Source organism: Notolepis coatsorum, assembly GCF_963971535.1.
Source record: "Notolepis coatsorum genome assembly, chromosome: 12".
NCBI classification, from domain to species: Eukaryota; Metazoa; Chordata; class Actinopteri; order Aulopiformes; family Paralepididae; genus Notolepis; species Notolepis coatsorum.
In genome coordinates this window covers 75,573,745-75,594,062 of record NC_140176.1, presented here as the reverse complement: position 1 = coordinate 75,594,062, position 20,318 = coordinate 75,573,745, and the positions used below count along the sequence as shown (strand labels likewise).

The 20,318-nt window shown below is 43.1% G+C and overlaps 1 protein-coding gene across 1 annotated transcript in view; it reads left to right on the top strand.

Moving 5' to 3' along the window:
* Positions 1-740: 740 nt before the first annotated feature.
* The window catches only part of vav3 (vav guanine nucleotide exchange factor 3), a gene marked incomplete at its 5' end in the record, with an annotated part of 236,042 nt that continues 216,464 nt past the window's right edge, over positions 741-20,318 (top strand). The window contains 2 exon segments of the mRNA XM_084325889.1: positions 741-749; positions 1,605-1,721. Of these exon segments, the coding sequence (XP_084182015.1) occupies positions 741-749; positions 1,605-1,721 (126 nt within the window).

The window sequence follows — 20,318 nt, the reverse complement described above, 5'->3', positions numbered from 1 at the left end:
GTCTCATGTTATACTTTCTGTTAGTCTGTTAGTCTGCATCCTGGCCATGTTATACCTTCGTCCTGAAGGTACGACTCGAGTGCATATTCAGACCATAGACGGTGCCTGATTTTGTGAGCTAACTTTGTGGTGTACTGGTTCTCCAGTTATCTATATCCAAGATAGGGAAATGACCAAGCAAAAAGGAGGCCTCAACAACAAACATCACCACATAGCGGTGGAGGTTTCTTTCCATCTGTGATGGTGATGTGATGGTGGTGTGATGGTGTTGTGATGGTGATGGTGGTGTGATGGTGGTGTGATGGTGGTGTGATGGTGATGTGATGGTGGTGTGATGGTGGTGTGATGGTGGTGTGATGGTGATGTGATGGTGATGGTGGTGTGATGGTGGTGTGATGGTGGTGTGATGGTGATGTGATGGTGGTGTGATGGTGGTGTGATGGTGGTGTGATGGTGATGTGATGGTGATGTGATGGTGGTGTGATGGTGGTGTGATGGTGATGTGATGGTGTTATGATGGTGATGTGATGGTGTTGTGATGGTTGTGTGATGTGATGGTGGTGTGATGGTAGTGTGATGGTGTTGTGATGGTGTGATGGTGGATTATGTGTTCCACTGCCATTCCAGGAAAAATAATCACCACTGGTGTGAAGCTGGCTTCATGACTGGGCCGTAAAGGCTTGTCGGAGGCCTAAAATAAGCCGGTCTGACCCATTTGCACAGAACACAAAGCCATCAGTATGCCAGCGGTTCCCTCCTGGTGAGAAGGGTTTAACCGATGTAGCTGACAGTATAGATTTGGGGAGTTTTGTTAATGTAACCAACAGATACTGTTCTATTTGGAGCTTCCGATTTTGAATAGAGAAATTTTTTATATAATCTCACTCATGTGTGTGCCCCGCCCTCATCCTCATCGTCTGATTGATGTACTATTTACAGACCAATCACTCATTATGCTCAGACTGAGAGGGTAGAACACGAAAAACGGCAATGACGTAACCACTACACCTCCCTGTTGTGTAATAGTAACAGGAAAAAAACTTTTTTAATCTAATCAAATGACAACCTCCCATTTATTTTATGATCTAATTATCAAAGGATACGCATAATTTCATTGTCATCCACTACCATTGTGCTAGGTGCATGTCAGTTCTTGGTATCTGTGGGTTTCATCGATACAGAGTCTGAGTATTTCAGGCTGGTATTGTTAATTTCACCTTTGTTAATGAAAGCTCCCCTTTGCCACCATTAGCAGTACAATGGCTAATCTCAAAATTTGGAATAAAGATACGTTATCCCATTATCCTCCATATCATCCATGAAAACATACAGTACTACTGTATATCTGGTTAGCGTTGCTCACTAAATGCCAGCTTATGCAGGGTGACAGTGGCTCCCGCTCCTCCCGGGCAGAATGTCGATGCGTCCTTGAGCAAGACCCCAGGTTGGCTCCTTGCATGGTTGCCTCCGCCATCAGTGTGTGAATGTGTGAGTGAATGGGTGAATGTGAGGAACAAAATTATAAAGCGCGTTGGATAAAAGCTATATATAAATGCACCATTTACCATTTAAATGAATCATTCTTCCCTTCCCCCTCCATCTAGTTCCTGTGCTTGAAGAATATCAGGACTTTCCTGGCGGCCTGCAATGAGACGTTCAGCATGAAGAAAAGCGAACTGTTCGAGGCCTTTGACCTGTTCGACGTGAGGGACTTCGGAAAGGTAAGATCAGATTGCCATGGAGCAGGATTTCGATATTTACTCGTATCACGCTTTCACATGCTTTCAAGCTAGCACTGATGTCATGTCACTGTTAGCTTAAAGGCCTTGGAGGACCTTTTACACAATGAGTGTGATGGTATTCCAGTTTATGTCCTGCTTAGGGTCCTCTTTGGGATGAGCTGTTTATTGCAGCTCAATATCCCACTGGTGGAAAACCCCTGTTTATATTATTAACTGAATAGTGTGAGTATTACCATGTAAGCTGAATTTAAACAGACTTGCAACAACCAGGGGCGCCAGGGTGGAACGCGGCCGCCCCAGGTTCGACTCCCAGACCCGGCGACCTTTGCCGCATGTCCTCCCCCTATATGTTCTCCCATCCTTCCTCTCTGCCGGGTCTGTCCAATAGAGCAATAAAATGCAAAAAAAAAGAATCTTAAAAAAAAAAGACTTGCAACAACCAACAGTCAAATATAATTAATCAAAATAATCATTGTGGAGCTGTTTTCAATGTCGATATATCACATATCTGATCACATTATGCCTAATCACAAGATCAATAATCCAGTTACTGTTCATCACATTGAACTGCATAATATTGTTAAGTGTGATTTTCAAACCAAAACTCTTTTCAAATAACATCGCCTCAAATACTGAAGATCTCATCCTCAATATTCTCAACTGTAGTAAGCCCAACTCGAAGGAAGGTTGAAGAAATAGTTGAGGAAATATTGTCTGCAGTCGACTAGAAGTCTGCTCTTAGCTGGGTGAGTTTCTCGGGGGTGACAGCTAACCAACAGAACACGTTGGTTAATTTCACGTCCAATTATCACATCCTCACAACAGAAAGAGTTGCCCAAACCTAGGGCCAAACTGGTGAAAATAACTGTTTCCAGAAACCCGATATCCCAATAACAAGGCGTGTGAGCAGCAGCTATCTTACCAAGACGCCCGTTTCAAATGCTGACTCCGCTTGACTCCAGCAGTTAAGAGTTGGAGTCGACTCCAGACATCCCAGAGTTGACTGACTCTGTGAATAATCCAAGCCCATGGGACTACTATCAGACAGCCTACAGGTGCCGGTAAACAGCGCCGGAGCTGCGTACTACCTACTGTACTTTGGCTCGCAGCGCACCTCACGCTCTTCAGCTCAACGTTTAAATGAGCTACGGGACCTGACAAACTTAATGACTTCCTCTCATTAAAGTCAAAGAAAAATAAAAACTTCAGTCTTTGCACAAGGTTGAAAGCTTCGCCTCGGGTTTGTTATTTTGATGGGAGTCTTTGCGCTCGCTGTGGAAGCGCCTGTGGCTCTTTGACAACCCTGCTCGGCGCTGTCATAAACTACCCCGGTGAGGTTTAATTAGACATCGCTGGCTACAGAGAGGCGAGGTGGCGCTAGCATAAGAGTACACCCTGACCAGGGATCTGTTTAATTAGACATTGCTGGCTACAGAGAGGGGAGGTGGCTCTGGCGTAAGAGTACACCCTGACCTGAGATCTGTTTAAGTCTGTGTTGTCCTTGAACGCACGGTTAAAGTGGCACAGGAAAAAAACAACATCGATTTATTCTGCACATAATCTCACACACATTTCTGCACACATTCTTTTAGTTTGACAGTTATTGAGAGTACATTCATTTGAATATGGTCACCAGTGATGTCATCGGGGACATTGAATCCTTGTGTTGTCTTAATTACAGCTCCATGAAATGATGTAGATGAAAAAATAGCAATACCTTGTCTTATAGGGACTGCTACCTTATCGAATTGTAAAGGAATTAGGTTTGGGTTCTTGAGGAAATGTGCTGAAGTCACTTTTGACACCATTGACGTCTGACACTGTTCCAAGGATGATTACAACTATTTCTACTGCTTAAAAATCAAGAAAAAATGAATGGCTTTGTGCATCTTTTGATGGTGGACACGATGGTTATGTCAGTTTAACGATCAGATATGGCAAAACTGCTCAACGGGACGAACCAAGCAGTAACGTTCCTCATTCCGGGCTTGTTGTCTCCGCGGCCGGTGCCAGTAAAGTAGGAGAGACCTGTCCAGTGACCGAGAACCGGTGGTGTTTCGTAACTTGCAGGTGTCGCTGAGATATTGAGGCAAAACACAGAATTGTGTGTCTTTTTCTCTTCAGACACACACACAGTGTTCCAAAGATTTCAGTTCCACTACATTTCGGTTCAACACAATTAATGTCAAAATACACCGTAAAGTGCTGTTTGATACAGACAATAAATACATAGGCTTATCATTATTGTAACTACGCTGTTCTAGGCCCCGCAAAACGAAATAAGCTGATACTGTACATACAGTAGTAGTCCATTATTATACTACTGATGACAAAGCGAGGGGTGTCCCATTTCCTAGGTAAAGATTTCAACCCCTACCCCTTGTAGCTTCATTTTGAAGGGCCACTACCCAGTCGAGGACCCTCCAAAACGAGGAGTAGGGCCAAGGGAAGGGAATTGGGATTGTGCCTAAGAGGTCACATATCCTCCCTTTAAACTGTGTGTGTCTTAGAGAGAGAAAGTGAGAGATAACATTATTGATTGATTGATTGATCGATGGTTCTCTCCCTCCTTGGAAACAGGAGAAAGCATGGATGGATGCACCATTAACTGTCCTCAGGGAATGGTCTGTTTGTACCAAATAGAACCTCTGATTGTACGCTGATTCAAACTGCCCTCTAACGTCTAGCAGGTTCACCGTGAGGCTTATTTATAGGGTATTTACATGCGGCAACTCAAAGACGTGAACTCATGCACTAATACTGGAATATTAGCATGAATGTAAACACACATACACACACACACAAACACACACATGCTTTGGTTCTTTGGTTTTGTTTGGTTCTTTGGTAATAGCCAAAATGTAGCTTAAGCAATATGAATGGGTGGCATAGTGTCACGGTGTGTTTCTCACACGTGTGGAACACTGTACATGAGTTTTCTTCTCACATACAATTCAATTTTGGGTGTTTTTCCTGGCGTCGGTCCACCAAGACATCTTTGTCTCCATTTAAGATCGAGCCATGAAGCGAAAAACAGAAGGCTCCGTGGGGGGGAAGGGGGGAGCCATCGAGCCATGAAGCAAGAAACATCATGCTCCGTGGGGGGCCATGGGACAAGAATGAACCCCGTACCTAGCAGACTCTGTCCTGGTTGTGGTCATTGAGAGGCCCTTAGGAGCATGCATGGTGCTGCGTTCTGTTGGAGTGCTCTCCTGGCCTGATACTCAGAGTGAATTGCATTCCGTTTCACTTCATTATTCAGTCTGACCGACGTTCCAGTCTGGCCGACTTCAGTTATCATTATTCTGGTTGACGGACCGGATAGCTCTAAGTGGACTCCACTTAGTAACGGGCGTTGATTGGCCCGGTTGAAGGTCCAATCAGAGAGTGCACCAATCAGGGCAGAGGGACCCTGAATCACAAAATAATTCAAAGGTAGAGTTTATACAGTAGGTTATAGCTGTTTGCTTTTTGCGAATGGATGGAATGTGAGACTGGATCTGTTAATGCACCATTTATGATGACATTGCTGATGATGCTGAATTGACAAAATGTGGGTTCATGTAAAAAAAGAATATATATATATATATATATATATATTATAATAATAATAAATAAAATCAATTAGAAATTTCCCCCAAAAATGTAATCCCGAGAATGGGGCAGGCAGAATCTGTGAGGCTTTGCATTTAGAATCCGTGACACAATTTGTTACCACGCTTGTTTAAATACCTAAATGATTGCCTTTGCTATCGCGCTCAGTTGGAATTAAGTCATTTATAATTAAAACCCAGTTGGACTCCTGGCAAGTTTCCCATGCTTATTCACTGTCATGCTGCGATTCAAACCCCCAGAACACTCTATATACAGCGTCCAACAGTACCTTGTTACATATGGGTATGCAAATATAACTCTTAATCCTTACCCTGAAAAGAATAAGACTAACCCCCCCCCCCCCCCCCCCCCCCGCACACGCTTCTCATGTGGGAATCGCTATACGATACATTATGTATGTCTCAAACCTAGCAGCATGTCGCTGCAGTGTTTTCCCAATCAAATCCCAGTCCTCTGTATACCGTAACGCTTGTGAAAGTAATGTTTTTAAAGCATGGACAATACAAAAGCAAGGAATTATGTACATAGTTACATGCATTTAAGCAATATTGTGAGTCTTTATAACCATAAAGCATAACTATTTTTATTAAAGTTCAGTTGGGTCACTAGAAGTGTCTTAAGTCGGTGAAATGCCACAAGTGAAGTTGTGAACACTAAAATATGTGTCTTAGTGGGCAGGGTGCATGTTGCTACTATGGATAGAAGTTATCCTAGGCTGAAATCAAATCAACTTTGAAATCAAGTGCATTTCATGCAGAAGAGTCACACATACATTAAGAATGACATGCGGCAGTAAATACGAGGGGTTTGGTCATTTGCAACAAAAGAATGTCATTGGATAAACAACTTTTGGAAACACCAGTTATATCTGGAGACAGTGTGATTGCTTAGTTATCAATACGCCTATTGATTTCTCACTACAACAACGGTTGTTCTGTGTTCATCTGTGGTTTAATCTGTGTCTATAGGCCTATCGTTTTTGACACAGTGTTACAAGACACTGGCCCTTGTTGGCTAAACCAAGAGCAGTTTTGTAGCTTAGCAAATACTAGCTAGTCAGAAAGTTGTAACACGACAAGATACCAAAAACGATGAAAACAGCAACAGCCTAGCAGTAGGGAGCCATGGGACAAGAATGAACCCCGTACCTAGCATACTATTACTCTGCCCTGGTTGTGGTCATTGAGAGGCCTTTATGAGCATGCAGGGTGCTGTGTTCTGTTGCAGTAGCTCTCCTTGCCTGATACTCAGAGTGGAATTGCATTCCGTTTCACTTCATTACTTTCGGACCTTCAGTCCGACTGACTTCAGTCATTATTCTGGTCGACAGAACTTTAAGTGGACTGCTTAGTGACAGGCGTTGATTGGTCCGGTTGAATGTCCAACCAGAGAGAGTACCAATCAGGGCAGAGGGACCAATCAGTGAAAACTACAGTATGATGAAAAATGTTCATCAACAACCTTTTTTCCATGATGAAAACAACACAATAACTCAATAAGAATGACCTTTCGAGAAAAAAAACAAAAGAAAATAAAAATTGTGTTTACCATTTACGAATAAACGAGCGCTAATGTCAAAGACTAATTGAATGAACAAGTGATTTTGCTACATATGTTGCATCCAGTGACCTGCAAAATCTGCACAACCATAAATGTAATGCTTGTAATGAGCTGTCACCGCTCATTTGTGCACGACAGGAGGAGAGACGTAATCAAACTAACAATAATCGAATTACTAAAATGTGACAAAAAATTCCTATGCTAGACTAAATAAAAAACAGCTGCCAATATTAACACTGCAGCCAAGCAATAAAATGACGATACTGTAGGTGTCTCCAGTGATTATACGTGTCTTCGAAAGTTATTCCCATTTGAAATACGTTATAACACAGCATACTGTAATTAGGGATGGGTACCTTTCACATTTGAAACCGATACGGTACCGGTACCGGTACCTCAGTCGTAAAAAAAAAATCCAAACTTCAAATAACTAAAATTTCGACAGTTTTCGGCTTGCCATTGCTCCGACTGCTTTGTTGTTGAATCAAGTCAAATCCTAGGTAAGCATATATTGTGCGTGTGAACTTTGACATGAAAAGAAAAAAGGTAAAAACAATAAATAAAAAAAAGGTAAAAGAAAATCAAATAAAAATATTTTTTTTCTGTATCTCACTTGAATCGATACTCGGTAGTACCGACGTGTTTCGGTTCGGTACCTCAAAAGTACCGAATTCGGTACCCATCCATCCCTAACTGTAATCCGGCATGCAATACTTCTGCCTCCCAAATACAAACCGCTCCCCGAGCTCTCCGCTTCAACCGTGAAGCAATTTCACCGTCGTTTTCTCCCATTGATTTCAATCTAGCTGAACCTTTCTTCTTCTTCTTCTTCTTCTTCTTCTTCTTCTTCTTCTTCTTCTTCTTCTTCTTCTTCTTCTTCTTCTTCTTCTTCTTCTTCTTCTTCTTCTTCTCTTCTTCTTCTTCTTCTTCTTCTTCTTCTTCTTCTTCTTCTTCTTCTTCTTCTTCTTCTTCTTCTTCTTCTTCTTCTTCTTCTCCTTTTCTCTCTTTTTGCGAGGACTCACTCGAGTGAATCCTCTGCCGCTACTTTGAAGGCGAGGTGGGATTGAGCGGCTCGGACGGCAGGGCGGCCGCTAGCTACCGTTATAGCCTCTCCGTAATCCTCGGGTGGCCGTCTCTACGGAGGCTAATGGAGCGGACGGAGAAGGGGAACGAGAGAAGCCGCCACTCAGCCCGTTTGGCTCCGAGATCTTAATTTTTTTTTTTGGTTTTAAAAATAGATGTGGCGAAGGCCCCCAGCTGAATAAAAGATTGACTGGTGCTTATTTTATTTGATAGCTTAGTGTGCCGGGTCTCGGTCGCTTTCATGAGGGAAACGCACGTTCTGTACTTCTATCAATAGTTCCAAGGTCGTTGCCTGTCAACGGACGAACCTGAGAGATGAAAACTCTGATGCAGTCTCGCAATGTGCAAACAGATTCTGAATGTATTTTTTTTTTTTTAAATGCGTTATCCCTTCATGAAAACCTTTCACACATACCCCCCCCTGTGGTCTGTTCTTACTTCTGATCCAAACGTAATTCAAAATCTTCATTTAACCCAAAATATCTCCTTCACCATCTTTCCCCAACACCATTATTCTCTATGGAGCATCAGACATTCTACCTGATGACATCACATTTATACCTGATGACATCACATTTTATACCTGATGACATCACAAGCTCGTTTCTCTGGAGGGCTTTGGGTGAGAGTTGTTCAGGTCTGCAAATATTCACAATATTTGTATTTTAATTTCTGTCCGTCGTGGATATAAATCGGGCGCTAATCACCTTTTAAGTCTTAACTCGACGCGGCTAAAGTGAAACCCTCGTCGAAACGTGTCCGCGAGAATCGCGAGTGGACGATAACGTCATCATTAGACGTGGTTCTCAACTAGAGGTGTGGGTTCACAGCTGGTTTCGTGAGCCTTACCTTGGCCCCCACGCTGCTGCAACATTTGGAACACACACACACACACACATGGAGAGAGAGAGAGAGAGAGAGAGAGAGAGAGAGAGAGAGAGAGAGAGAGAGAGAGAGAGAGAGAGAGAGAGAGAGAGAGAGAGAGAGAGAGAGAGAGAGAGAGAGAGAGAGAGAGAGAGAGAGAGAGAGAGAGAGAGAGAGAGAGAGAGAGAGAGTGTCCCATCTGTAGGCCTTTCGCTTCAGTGAAAAAAGAAAAAACATCTGTTTTGCACATCTGTCAAGTAGACTTGCTGGGGGAAGCAATGCAGGCTGAGGAGGGGCTCGGTTGAACATGGCCGACGTATGGACGCACACACAACACACACACACACACACACACACACACACACACACACACACACACACACACACACACACACACACACACACACACACACACACACACACACACACACACACACACACACACACACACACACACACACACACACACACACACACACACACACAAATGAGAGAGAGGGTAAGAGGGGGCAGATGGAGAGAGACAGAGATTGAGAGACAGAGAAAGAGAGAGAGAGAAAAAGAGAAAGAAGGAAGAAAGGCCTCCCCGCTTAGTACATCCCAGGAGATTGAAACAACTATGAAATACATCTCCTGCAGTTTCCAGTCAATATTACTACCTGTAATATATCTTCATATATTATTTAGTGCAGCACAGATGATGCAGCATTAAAAATAAATCTTTTGGTCTCAAAGAACTCGAAAACAAGTTATCCATCATCTGGGAAAATGTATAGTTTTTCTCACGACATTTGGCCTGAAAGTGAATATTGTGGCGAGCTCATTCGTCAAGAAGGTCAACTTCACTTATCAACAATAGTAGGTGCTAACTAAGTGCTAACTAATTAGTGTAACTAATCAGGTTCATTAATGAGATTCTCCCCACGCCTCCACTGGGACCATACAATATCACTATGGAACTGTGGAGCTATCACTACTAGAAGGACATTGACATCAGTATACTGTATCATTGTAAATGCAGACACATGATCAGGCAGATGAGAATGAATGGCAGAAACAGGAAGCGACAGGGTTTATGGGAAATGTGGTCTTATCATGAGGATTAGGCTACCGATTCTTGAGACAATCATCTCATTTGTTTATTGTAATTATACCAAGGTATCACAACCAATCTGACAATTATATACAATTATATATACAATTATATCTTTGTTTACAAAACAGTGACCCCATTGGAATGAGAATAACCTTTATTGGCCAATGCGCAATGAATTTGATCTGGTCACTTGGCCATTTTTCCCCTGACATCTCATAGTAAGATGAACACAGCTTGTTCAGGTGCCAGTGAGCCAACATTGACATCAATATTCTCTATTGTCAATACTGGCTCACTTGCACACATAAATCAAGGAGCCCCATTATTACATTCATGTTCTTAGCTGTGTTTACACTGCCATGACATGTCTGTATAAACGGTCCATCACTTGGTAGCAGCAGTGTAGAAATATGGTGAGAGCTGTAGCGTAGCAGGTCAGTATTCCATAGGTCCGTTTTCTGTACCATTGGTCATAAAACCTAGTGGCATTAAATGTAATGAGATTATGTGAAGATGGTTGAATGTAATGAGATATATGTGAAGATGGATTAATCTCAGTTGTTCTAAATGATAATTTAAATTTGTTTCCATTGTTGGTGATGTCAGGTTACTGATTTATTTGCAATATGAAACTAAACTTCAAACAAGGGCTGAGCAGTAATTCAATATTATCATTTATCATTTGCCAATACCATCATGTTGTGATGAAATTACAATTACTGTCATATCGTGTCACAAGATCCTTTTTTGTTTGATAACACACTTTACTGTACATCATTGTGCAGTTCGACGCAACCAACATCAACTGGATTATAGTGATTTTGCGTACAGAACATGAGCAAATGATGATGATGATGATGATATAGTATATTGATATTTATTCCATTATGATATTGATTTTGTAATATTTATTTATTTCCATATTGCCCAGCCCTATTTCAAAATCATTCCTAAACAGATTTCCAGATTTTTTAAAAGAAAAGAGAATATATACGATGCAGCTTAACCAGTTATCCATCGGGCAAACATGGGGCTAGTTTTGAATCACTCTGAGTGCTAATGTAATAGTTACAGAGGTTTGAACACACTGAAATAAAAGTTTTGTTCACTCACGTCTTTGTTTACTTGTTGCCAGATGCAGCTGAGAGGTAGGAGCTGGAAAACATAACGGTTCCATAACCTGAAGTCTTATCTAGTACAGGTCCAAAGTTGATAACAATCCCACGGAAAATAAGTGTTTTACAGAGGTTTTTGTAATGTTCGTATCGGTAATAATTCGTCCAAAATGGCCAACCGTTCAATTCATTTGGACGGGCGAGTGAGGAATTCCCAAAACAAACAACTTACCCTTCTTCTTCGGTCCCTTTACCATAGGATTCAGCCCCTGTGTAAGGCACCGTTTGCTCCAGAATTTCATTGGCTACAAAACAAATCTGGATGCTCGCTTGACAATTGTTTAAATCTTCTATTCATTCCGGCAGCGTGGCTACATGAGTAGAGCTCTGGACTCATGATCGGAAGATCACCGGTTCGAGCCCCGGTCAATGCCGCTGTCGGAAAGTGGTGTTGTTGTCCAGCAGGGGGCACTCTGTCCTCTGGACTAGTCAGTAACAATGCCCCTGTTACAGTGATAGGGACACCGTACAGCTGCGAGTGCCGTCCTTCGGATGAGACGCTAAACCGAAGTCCTGACTGAATTCGGTCGTTAAAGAACCCAGGACGCTTACCGCAAAGAATAGGGGATTCCCCGACGTTCCTGGCCAAATTCACAATCAGGTCTCTGACATCAAGGCCACCTAATCATCCCTTCCCCTTAATTGGCTGATATCAATCCCTGTCTCCTGAGCTATTCAGCCATTGTGTAGTGTGATGTGTGCTTGGTGCCAGTGTATGGCAGCCATTGAGCCTGCGTAGCCCAAGGTTTGGTGCTACCAGTGGTGGTGAAGGAGGCCATTTCCACCCTAGATTGTGGGGAGCGCTTTGAGTGTCTAGAAAAGCGCTATATAAATGTAATGAATTATTATTATTATTATTATTATTATTATTATTATTATTATTATTATTATTATTATTATTATTATTATTATTATTATTATTATTATTATTATTATTATTATTATTATTATTATTATTATTATTATTATTATTATTATTATTATTATTATTATTATTATTATTATTATTATTATTATTATTATTATTATTATTATTATTATTATTATTATTATTATTATTATTATTATTATTATTATTATTATTATTATTCAAAACAAACTGCTGATGCTGCTTGTTATGTAAAACACTTCACTTCCTTTGTACCAGATGATTTTCACGGGAATGTCCTACCAGCCAACAGTGTTTAGAACAACCAAGAACTGCAACGTAAAAATGTAAAAAACATTCATGAACTGGTTATAGGTAGAAACACTATTGTGTTATATCAGTTGGCGATAGAGAGTGGCAAAATAGATATTTATTTATATGAAATTAAATTTATATGAGATGAAAATGTTTGAGATTATTACTTTAAGTTTAGTCTGCAGTGCATGAGACTGTGGGTATAAGCATGCCATCGGCTGACTATTTCAGTCAGAATTCTCCTCCTCCTCCGCTATCTGCGACACTATTTTGCAAGGGTACCGTTAGCCTTGGCCAGGATGATTGCGATTGGTTTAAAGAAATTCAAACAAGCCGGAGCATTTTCCCCCTATACTGGAATGATAATAGGTTTAGCGGCAGCGCCTAAACACTACTTTAACTTTGATCAAATCCTTTATAACTACAGCACTGGTTCGTTGTTCCCCAGTATCGAGCCGTCATCAACCCTCCATCATGTGACTGCGTGGTGGAAACGACACATCAGCACCCTGACTCTATTTTGCAATAAAGCTGATATGATGTGGTGGCTGGAAATAGATGTTAAGTAGAAGTGAGACATTTACTCATTCTGAGAAAGCGCTGAGAGACTATTTTCAGACGCGACCGTGCGACGTGACACAACAGTGGCTGACACTGAATTGATCCTTTCCTAATTTTTTGGCTACTTGCTATGTTGGTGAGATGAGCTTATTCTACTGTAGCACTTGTTGTAGCCCCATGTTTCTCTGGACAAGAGTATCCATTAGGCCTAACATGTAGAATGTGATCAGATCTCCACATGGGGACAGCCACACATTTCTTATGGCATGTCCATGTTGTAAACAGGGGCCAGGGATCTGATTCCCAGAGGTTCTGAGCAGCAAAGCTGTGTAGTATCGACCCTCTTGTGTTCAAAAGATGTAACTTTATATTTAACATCGATTTCAATGGACAGTGATGGAAATTAAATGTAATACAATACTTGTCGTTAACCGACATGAAAAATATTCCCGAATCCACGCCCCTTTGCTGTCATCCTTCATCCACCACAGCCTTGTAGTTGGCGAGATTAGCTCCGGATAGAGACACAGAGGGACACACGCAACCAAATGCATACCCCCCCCCCCCCCCCCTGACTACCGCCTGGTGGAGATAATAATAGGCCTATAATATCCCATGGAGGTAGTGGATGTCCGTATCATATGGATGTCTGTATTTCCTCCATTCTCCTGTGCTTTTGAGTAGTGGGGCCAAAAAAATCATTAGGTTCCCAGCGGGAGGCTAATGGACAGTTCCTGAGTTTTAAAGAGCCTCTTGTACCTTTGATGAGGTTAGAGTGGCCCCCCCTGCTAACAAAGAGAACGTCAAGTCAGCCCCCGCGGGGCCTCATGGAGCTAACCAAGAGCCCAGGAGGAGAAGGGGTGGGGCTGGGGGGGGGGGGGGGGGTGTTGGTGGTGGGCAGCGTGAGGGACAGAGAGAGAGGAGAGAGGAGAGGGGAGGGGGTTATTGATTATTGTCTTCCTGTTATAAATTTAACCATGGAGATCCACTATATAGGCCAGATGGAGCTCCCCACCCCCACTAACCTCTCCCTCTCTCTCTCTCTCTCTCTCTCTCTCTCTCTCTCTCTCTCTCTCTCTCTCTCTCTCTCTCTCTCTCTCTCTCTCCCTCTCTCCCTCTTCGATTATTTCTTTCTCTCTGTTTTTCTTTCTCTTTCTCAATAAATTTTTATTTTGAAGATAACAACATTGCCAAAATGTGGGCAATGCTACATTTTTTCATTACAATCTCTTGTATCAGTGTGTGTGTGTGTGTGTGTGTGTGTGTGTGTGTGTGTGTGTGTGTGTGTGTGCTTGCTTTATTGCATTGACAGTCTCTCATTCTCTCTCTCTCTGTCCCTCCCTCACACTCTCTATCTCCCCCCACTCTCTCTCTCCCTCTCTCCCCCCCCCCCCCCCCCCCCCCCCCCATATCTCTCTCTCGTCATCCACTGTCCTTCAGCTGTCCTCCGTGTGTGAGATGTGGTATAGTCAGGTATTGGGTGACTATACCACATCTCCTAATGGATACTTTAGGTGCAGTATACAGTATGTGAGCTGGATGGCTGAGCTATGAGCTATGGGGCTATGGAGACAGATAGTGATGAATTGTTATGTGGGTTGCATTACATGTATAGGGCTGAGCTCCACAAAATAAGGATTAGGATTTGTCCAGACTAATCAGACATTTTTTATTAAGTGTTACTGTAGTGCTACTGTAGTTGACGACCCAAACTGTACATAAATATTAGGACACAATATACATTTTTCATTGTGACTTGCTCTCATTGTTTTCAGTCACACTGACTACCACAGACATACTCTCAGTTTTGTACGAGGAGAAGGGCACTTTGTTCTACCTTGACTCCTAATATCAAGCCAGCTACGTTCCCTTGGATGTCAAGTGTCACATGACCGTGGGCTTTACAGCAAGCTTGTGTTTATGCTACTGTATGTTTCAGGCGTTTTTTCATGCTGACGTGGCTTTTGTTTCGCCGGCCGAATCGTGCCCCTGGACCGGGTATCGAACTTATTATTGTATAATTGTTATTCCTCTGCTAGTTGCCACCATGAAAGACAGCAGCACTGTTTTTGTCAAACGGCAGTATTTATGAGGAGTGAATTCAACAGACTTCTTCATGGTATTATATATACTGTATGTATAATTATCATCACACAAATATATTTATCCTAGCAAACGGTGTAACAGTATTTCTTGAGTTTTCCAGTACAGGTTACAATGTGATATGGGATCCTTTTTAAGTCTTTATATTGTCTTTTGATTAACTTAACTACAGTATGTATCGTTTTTTGATGAACTAGTATGTATATATATATTATATACTGTACAATATATATAGTGGACGATGGTATATAAAAACCCATACCTATGCATGAATCCAGCTTTATCCAGCTTTGGCACCTTGGTTTAATGTGGAGAAAGAAAGCGTCTCACGAGGAGAAGGACTGTGGAGCTGCTTCATGCTGATGATCTAGTGCTGACGGCAGATTCAGAGGAGGAGACCTATCTCAAACCCTGCCCCTTTTCTTGATCCTCCAATCACAGCTGTCGCTTACCTCGGACTTCCTCGTACAAACTTTGTTTGTACGAGGAAGTCCGAGGTAAGCGACAGCTGTGATTGGAGGATCAAGAAAAGAGGGCAGGGTTAAGAGCATGTTTGTTGAGTGGAGGGATGGAATGAAGAAGAGGGGAATGAAGATAACTATCGACAAGACAAAGGTGATGATAACAGGGAGTGAAGGAGAGAGAATTCAGTCAGGAAGATACCCATGTGGAATCTGTGGAAGAGGAGTGGGAGAGTAAACTCTGTGCGGTGTAGATAATGTGACAAATGGTGTCACCAAAGATGTTCAGGTTTGGAAAATCTGAAGGGAGTGAGGGATTTTAGATGCCCCACGTGTGTTTGAGGGAAGAGGAGGATGTGGTTGGAGATGGTGGTCTAGTGGTGGGAGGGGAGGTGCTGGAGGAGGTGACGGAGTTTCGCTATCTGGGAGATGGGATGGACTGTGAGGCGGGAGTGGAAAGGACGGTGAGGGCGAGAGTGGCGGCGGCGTGGAGGAAGTGGCAGGAAATTAGTAGGCTACTGGTGAATCGAAACATAGAGGTAAAGATCAGAGGAGGGATATATGAAGCAGTTCTCCTGTATGGTTCAGAAACGTGGCAATGACAAAAAGGGTGATGCTGGTGTTAAGGAGCTGCGATCAGAAGATGTTGAGGTATGTGGCGGGAGTCAGATGGCAGGACGGAGGGACCAGTGCCGAGGTGGATGAGATCTGTGGTGTCAGGGACATTGATTTCAAGGTGAGATATGGACGTCTCAGGTGGTTTGGACATGTGAGAAGATCGGAGGAGGGGGGGGATGTTGAGAGGGGTGGAGGAGATGATTGTGGATGGGCGGAGGCCGAGAGGGAGACCGAAGCAGACGTGGAGGGGATGTGTGGAAAATGGTATGAGGGATCTGGAGATATACATGAAGACATGGCACAAACCGTGCCCAGTGGCGTGGAGTCATCGCCCCGTCCAACCTCACTGTAGTGGGAAAAAAGGATGTAAAACGAAGATGATGATGATGATGATGATGATGATGATGATGATGATGATGATGGCATGTCATTTTTGTTGGTTGTTGAGGCAAATGGATGCCATGGGCTGCTACTGGGAGAGTTACGGTATTTGTTGATTCACAGTCACACTGCACTTCACATGTCAGCTGGTTGACTTCAAGCACGAATACACACACACACACACACACACACACACACACACACACACACACACACACACACACACACACACACACACACACACACACACACACACAAAACTGAACAGAGCCCCACCACCCTTTCCTCTTGCCCCAGATGTGCTTCTATTCTCTCTATCATTCTCTCTATCATTCTCTCTCTCTCTCTCTCTCTCTCTCTCTCTCTCTCTCTCTCTCTCTCTCTCTCTCTCTCTCTCTCTCTCACACTCTCTCTTCCTCTCTCTCTCTCTCTCCTTCTCTCTTCCTCTCCCTCTCCCTCCCTTTCTCTTCCTCTCTCTCTCTCCCTCTCTATCTCTCCCTCTCACTCTCTCTGAGTGTTTTTCTTTAGTTGTCGTAGTGAATCACAGATAGATAGAAGCTTGGCTCTTGATCTCAGCTTGAGTCCGTCTGAAGTCCGGGCCACTTTTTTGATTCCCTCAGTCCTTCTTCCAAACGCTACACTTCTACTTTACTGCCAGGTCATCCGCTGGGCGGAAGACGGCTCGGTTCTCTCCTCTCCTGCCTCTAACAAGTGCACTGTGAAAACCAACAACTCATGTTGTCTCACCTGAAATGATCCTACGTTGGCTGAACTGAAATGATCACACGTTGGCTGAACTGAAATGATCACACGTTGGCTGAACTGAAATCATCATACGTTGGCTGAACTGAAATGATCACACGTTGGCTGAACTGAAATCATCACACACGTTGGCTGAACTGAAATCATACGTTGGCTGAACTGATTTTTTTTGTTGAATCAACCAAATAGGATGACTGAAGGTATTATTACTTTGCTCAGAGACGAAGCTCTCAGAACGCTCTTTTACCCTCTGATGAACCATATCATATCCCACCATATTTCATCAGGAATATAAATCCTCCATGAAGTGACACGTTTAGGGAGAGGTAACTGTGAGTCAGTGGTGCCTCTTTGAACCCCCCTCCCCCCCAGGAGAAGCAGCAGTGAGGAGGGACCTCAGCTCTCTGTTCCTGTGGGGTCATAAATCACAGTGCAGAAGCGAAGGTCACAACGCTCATTGAAAGGCAAGATCACAAGTGATAATCCACTTGTAATGCACACAGGGAAGAGTTTGTGTGTGTGTGTGTGTGTGTGTGTGTGTGTGTGTGTGTGTGTGTGTGTGTGTGTGTGTGTGTGTGTGTGTGTGTGTGTGTGTGTGTGTGTGTGTGTGTGTGTGTGTGTGTGTGTGTGCGTGCGTGCGTGCGTGCGTGTGTGCGGTGCATACAGATTCTGTTTCTGTGTGCACGTGAAAGCTTCAATATTGTCTTGATCCACATTTGAAGTGCCTGTAATTCAACATGCAATGTATAATATGTACTTATTTACAAAAACTGGACTTCTTTTTATATGTATAGGTTACTGTGCATCATATCAGTCTATATGAATGCATTTCCACTCAAGTAAATGCCTCTTCCTCCAGAGAAGTGGTTCTCAGACTTCTTTGGTCAACACCCCCCTAACGTCTCTGTTCCCTAGCGCCCCCCCCCCCCCCCCCCCCCCTCAACCCCCTACACCCGATGGGAATTGAAATCTTAGTGTTAGTGTTACCAGATATTTTAACATCTAAAATTGGCCAAATCCAACAAAAGACAATAAAACACTTTTCAACAAATATTCCTATTAGGATACATTACTCATCATGTTTTGTATTCTTTCTATCAATTAACTAACAACTGAGAAGTAGAGTCAAATAGGTCATTTGCTTTCAAATGTACTGGGTGTAAGTCCCATGAACACAACAAGCTTGTGCCCAGAGATAGTGTAGTGGTTAAGACCCAAGCCTCTATAGAACCATCAAATCTGTCTCCCTCTCAGCCTACTGTCTCAACATAGAACACTCTCTTCTGTGTCTCCCCTACTCGGTCTCCCTCTCAGCCTTCTTACTGTCTCAATAATAAAGAACATTGGACCTCATTCACTAACATTCTCGTAAGTTTCCTCGTAAATAACCTTGTAAGAAGTTCGTAAGAGGAAATCTACTCCTCCAGATTCCTGAACGTGTGGAGAGGTGCTCTTAAGTGGCCAAAATGATCGCAACTGAATGAAGAATCTTGTTTGCAGACGATGGTTTGAGAAAAACTAATTATCACAAAATCTGGGGGAAACAAAGATCATGCTGTTTGGAAAACATAACACAAATGTACAGGTATACCTGATGATAAACAATATACACATAGGAAGAGTTTATGAGAATACATTTCTTGGAGTGAGCATAGGCCACAAAATAAGCTGGAAACCCCATGTAAGCCATGTCCGAGCTAAATTGGCTAAATGCACTGGAATTCTAGGGAAAACTAAACACATATTGGATCATAAATCATTACACACTTTATACTGTTCACTGTTTTTACCGTATCTGTCTTACTGTGTGGAGGTCTGGGGAAATAACTACAAATGCACCCTACAGCCAATATGCATATTACACAAAAGAGCATTAAGGACAATAAACAAGGTACGATATACAGAACACACAAACACCTTTAAATCAAACACCTTGCAATGTATGGATCTGGTCAAATTTAAAACATCACAAATCATGTACAAATGTTATGGTTTGTAACCGACCCCAATCGCACAACACAAGACAGGTATGATGGTTTGCCAAGAAACAGATATTTATTGAGAGACAGGGAAAAAGGGCACTGTCCCTTTAAGGGAGAACACAAATACAGGAATATAACAAGAGGGGAAAAACTAGGTGCCTTTAAGAGGCGGGCAGGAAAAGGGAACACTAAGGGAAGGTTAATGAACGCTAGGGGAAACATTAAAGGAACGCTAGGGGAAGGTTAAAGGAACAGAGGAACTAGAGACTAGGAGAAGTCGGGACAAGGAGAGCTAGGGAACAGGAGAACTGGGGACTAGGAGAACTAGGGACAAGGAACTAGGTGGAACTAGAAGGGGAGAACTTGGGACCAGGAACTAGGTGGAACTAGAAAGGGGAGAACTAGGGACAGAGGGGACTGAGGCCCGCGGAGGCGGGCTGGGAACAGGGAGGAACTGGGGACAGAGACCCGCGGAGGCGGGCTGGGGACAGGGAGGAACTGGGGACTGGTGGGAAAACATCTGGGCCGCTCTGCAGAACAGAGGAGAGGGTTAATATTCAAAAGGGAACAAACAGAGCAGATGCAGAACAGTCCAAATAAACAAAGAAAACAAAGTAATAATATCTTCGTGTGACAAACACACAGGGGGAGATGTAATGTCCAAAAATACTATCTAAGTGAGAACAAAAACAGAGTGGGAGATGAAATGTCCAAACTACTAACTAAGTGAGAACTAACGGAGGCAATACGCTGGGTGAGTGACATCACAATCAAAACTCACCCAGGCGTATGCGTAATGGTACAGGAACAGCAGCGGAACGGGGGCAAGAGGCATTACGCTGGGTGAGTGACATCACAATCAAAACTCACCCAGGCGTATGCGTAATGGTACAGGAACAGCAGCGGGAACGGGGGCAAGAGGCATTACGCTGGGTGAGTGACATCACAATCAAACTCACCCAGGCGTATGCGTAATGGTACAGGAAACAGCAGCGGGAACGGGGGCAAGAGGCATTACGCTGGGTGAGTGACATCACAATCAAAACTCACCCAGGCGTATGCGTAATGGTACAGGAAACAGCAGCGGGAACGGGGGCAAGAGGCATTACGCTGGGTGAGTGACATCACAATC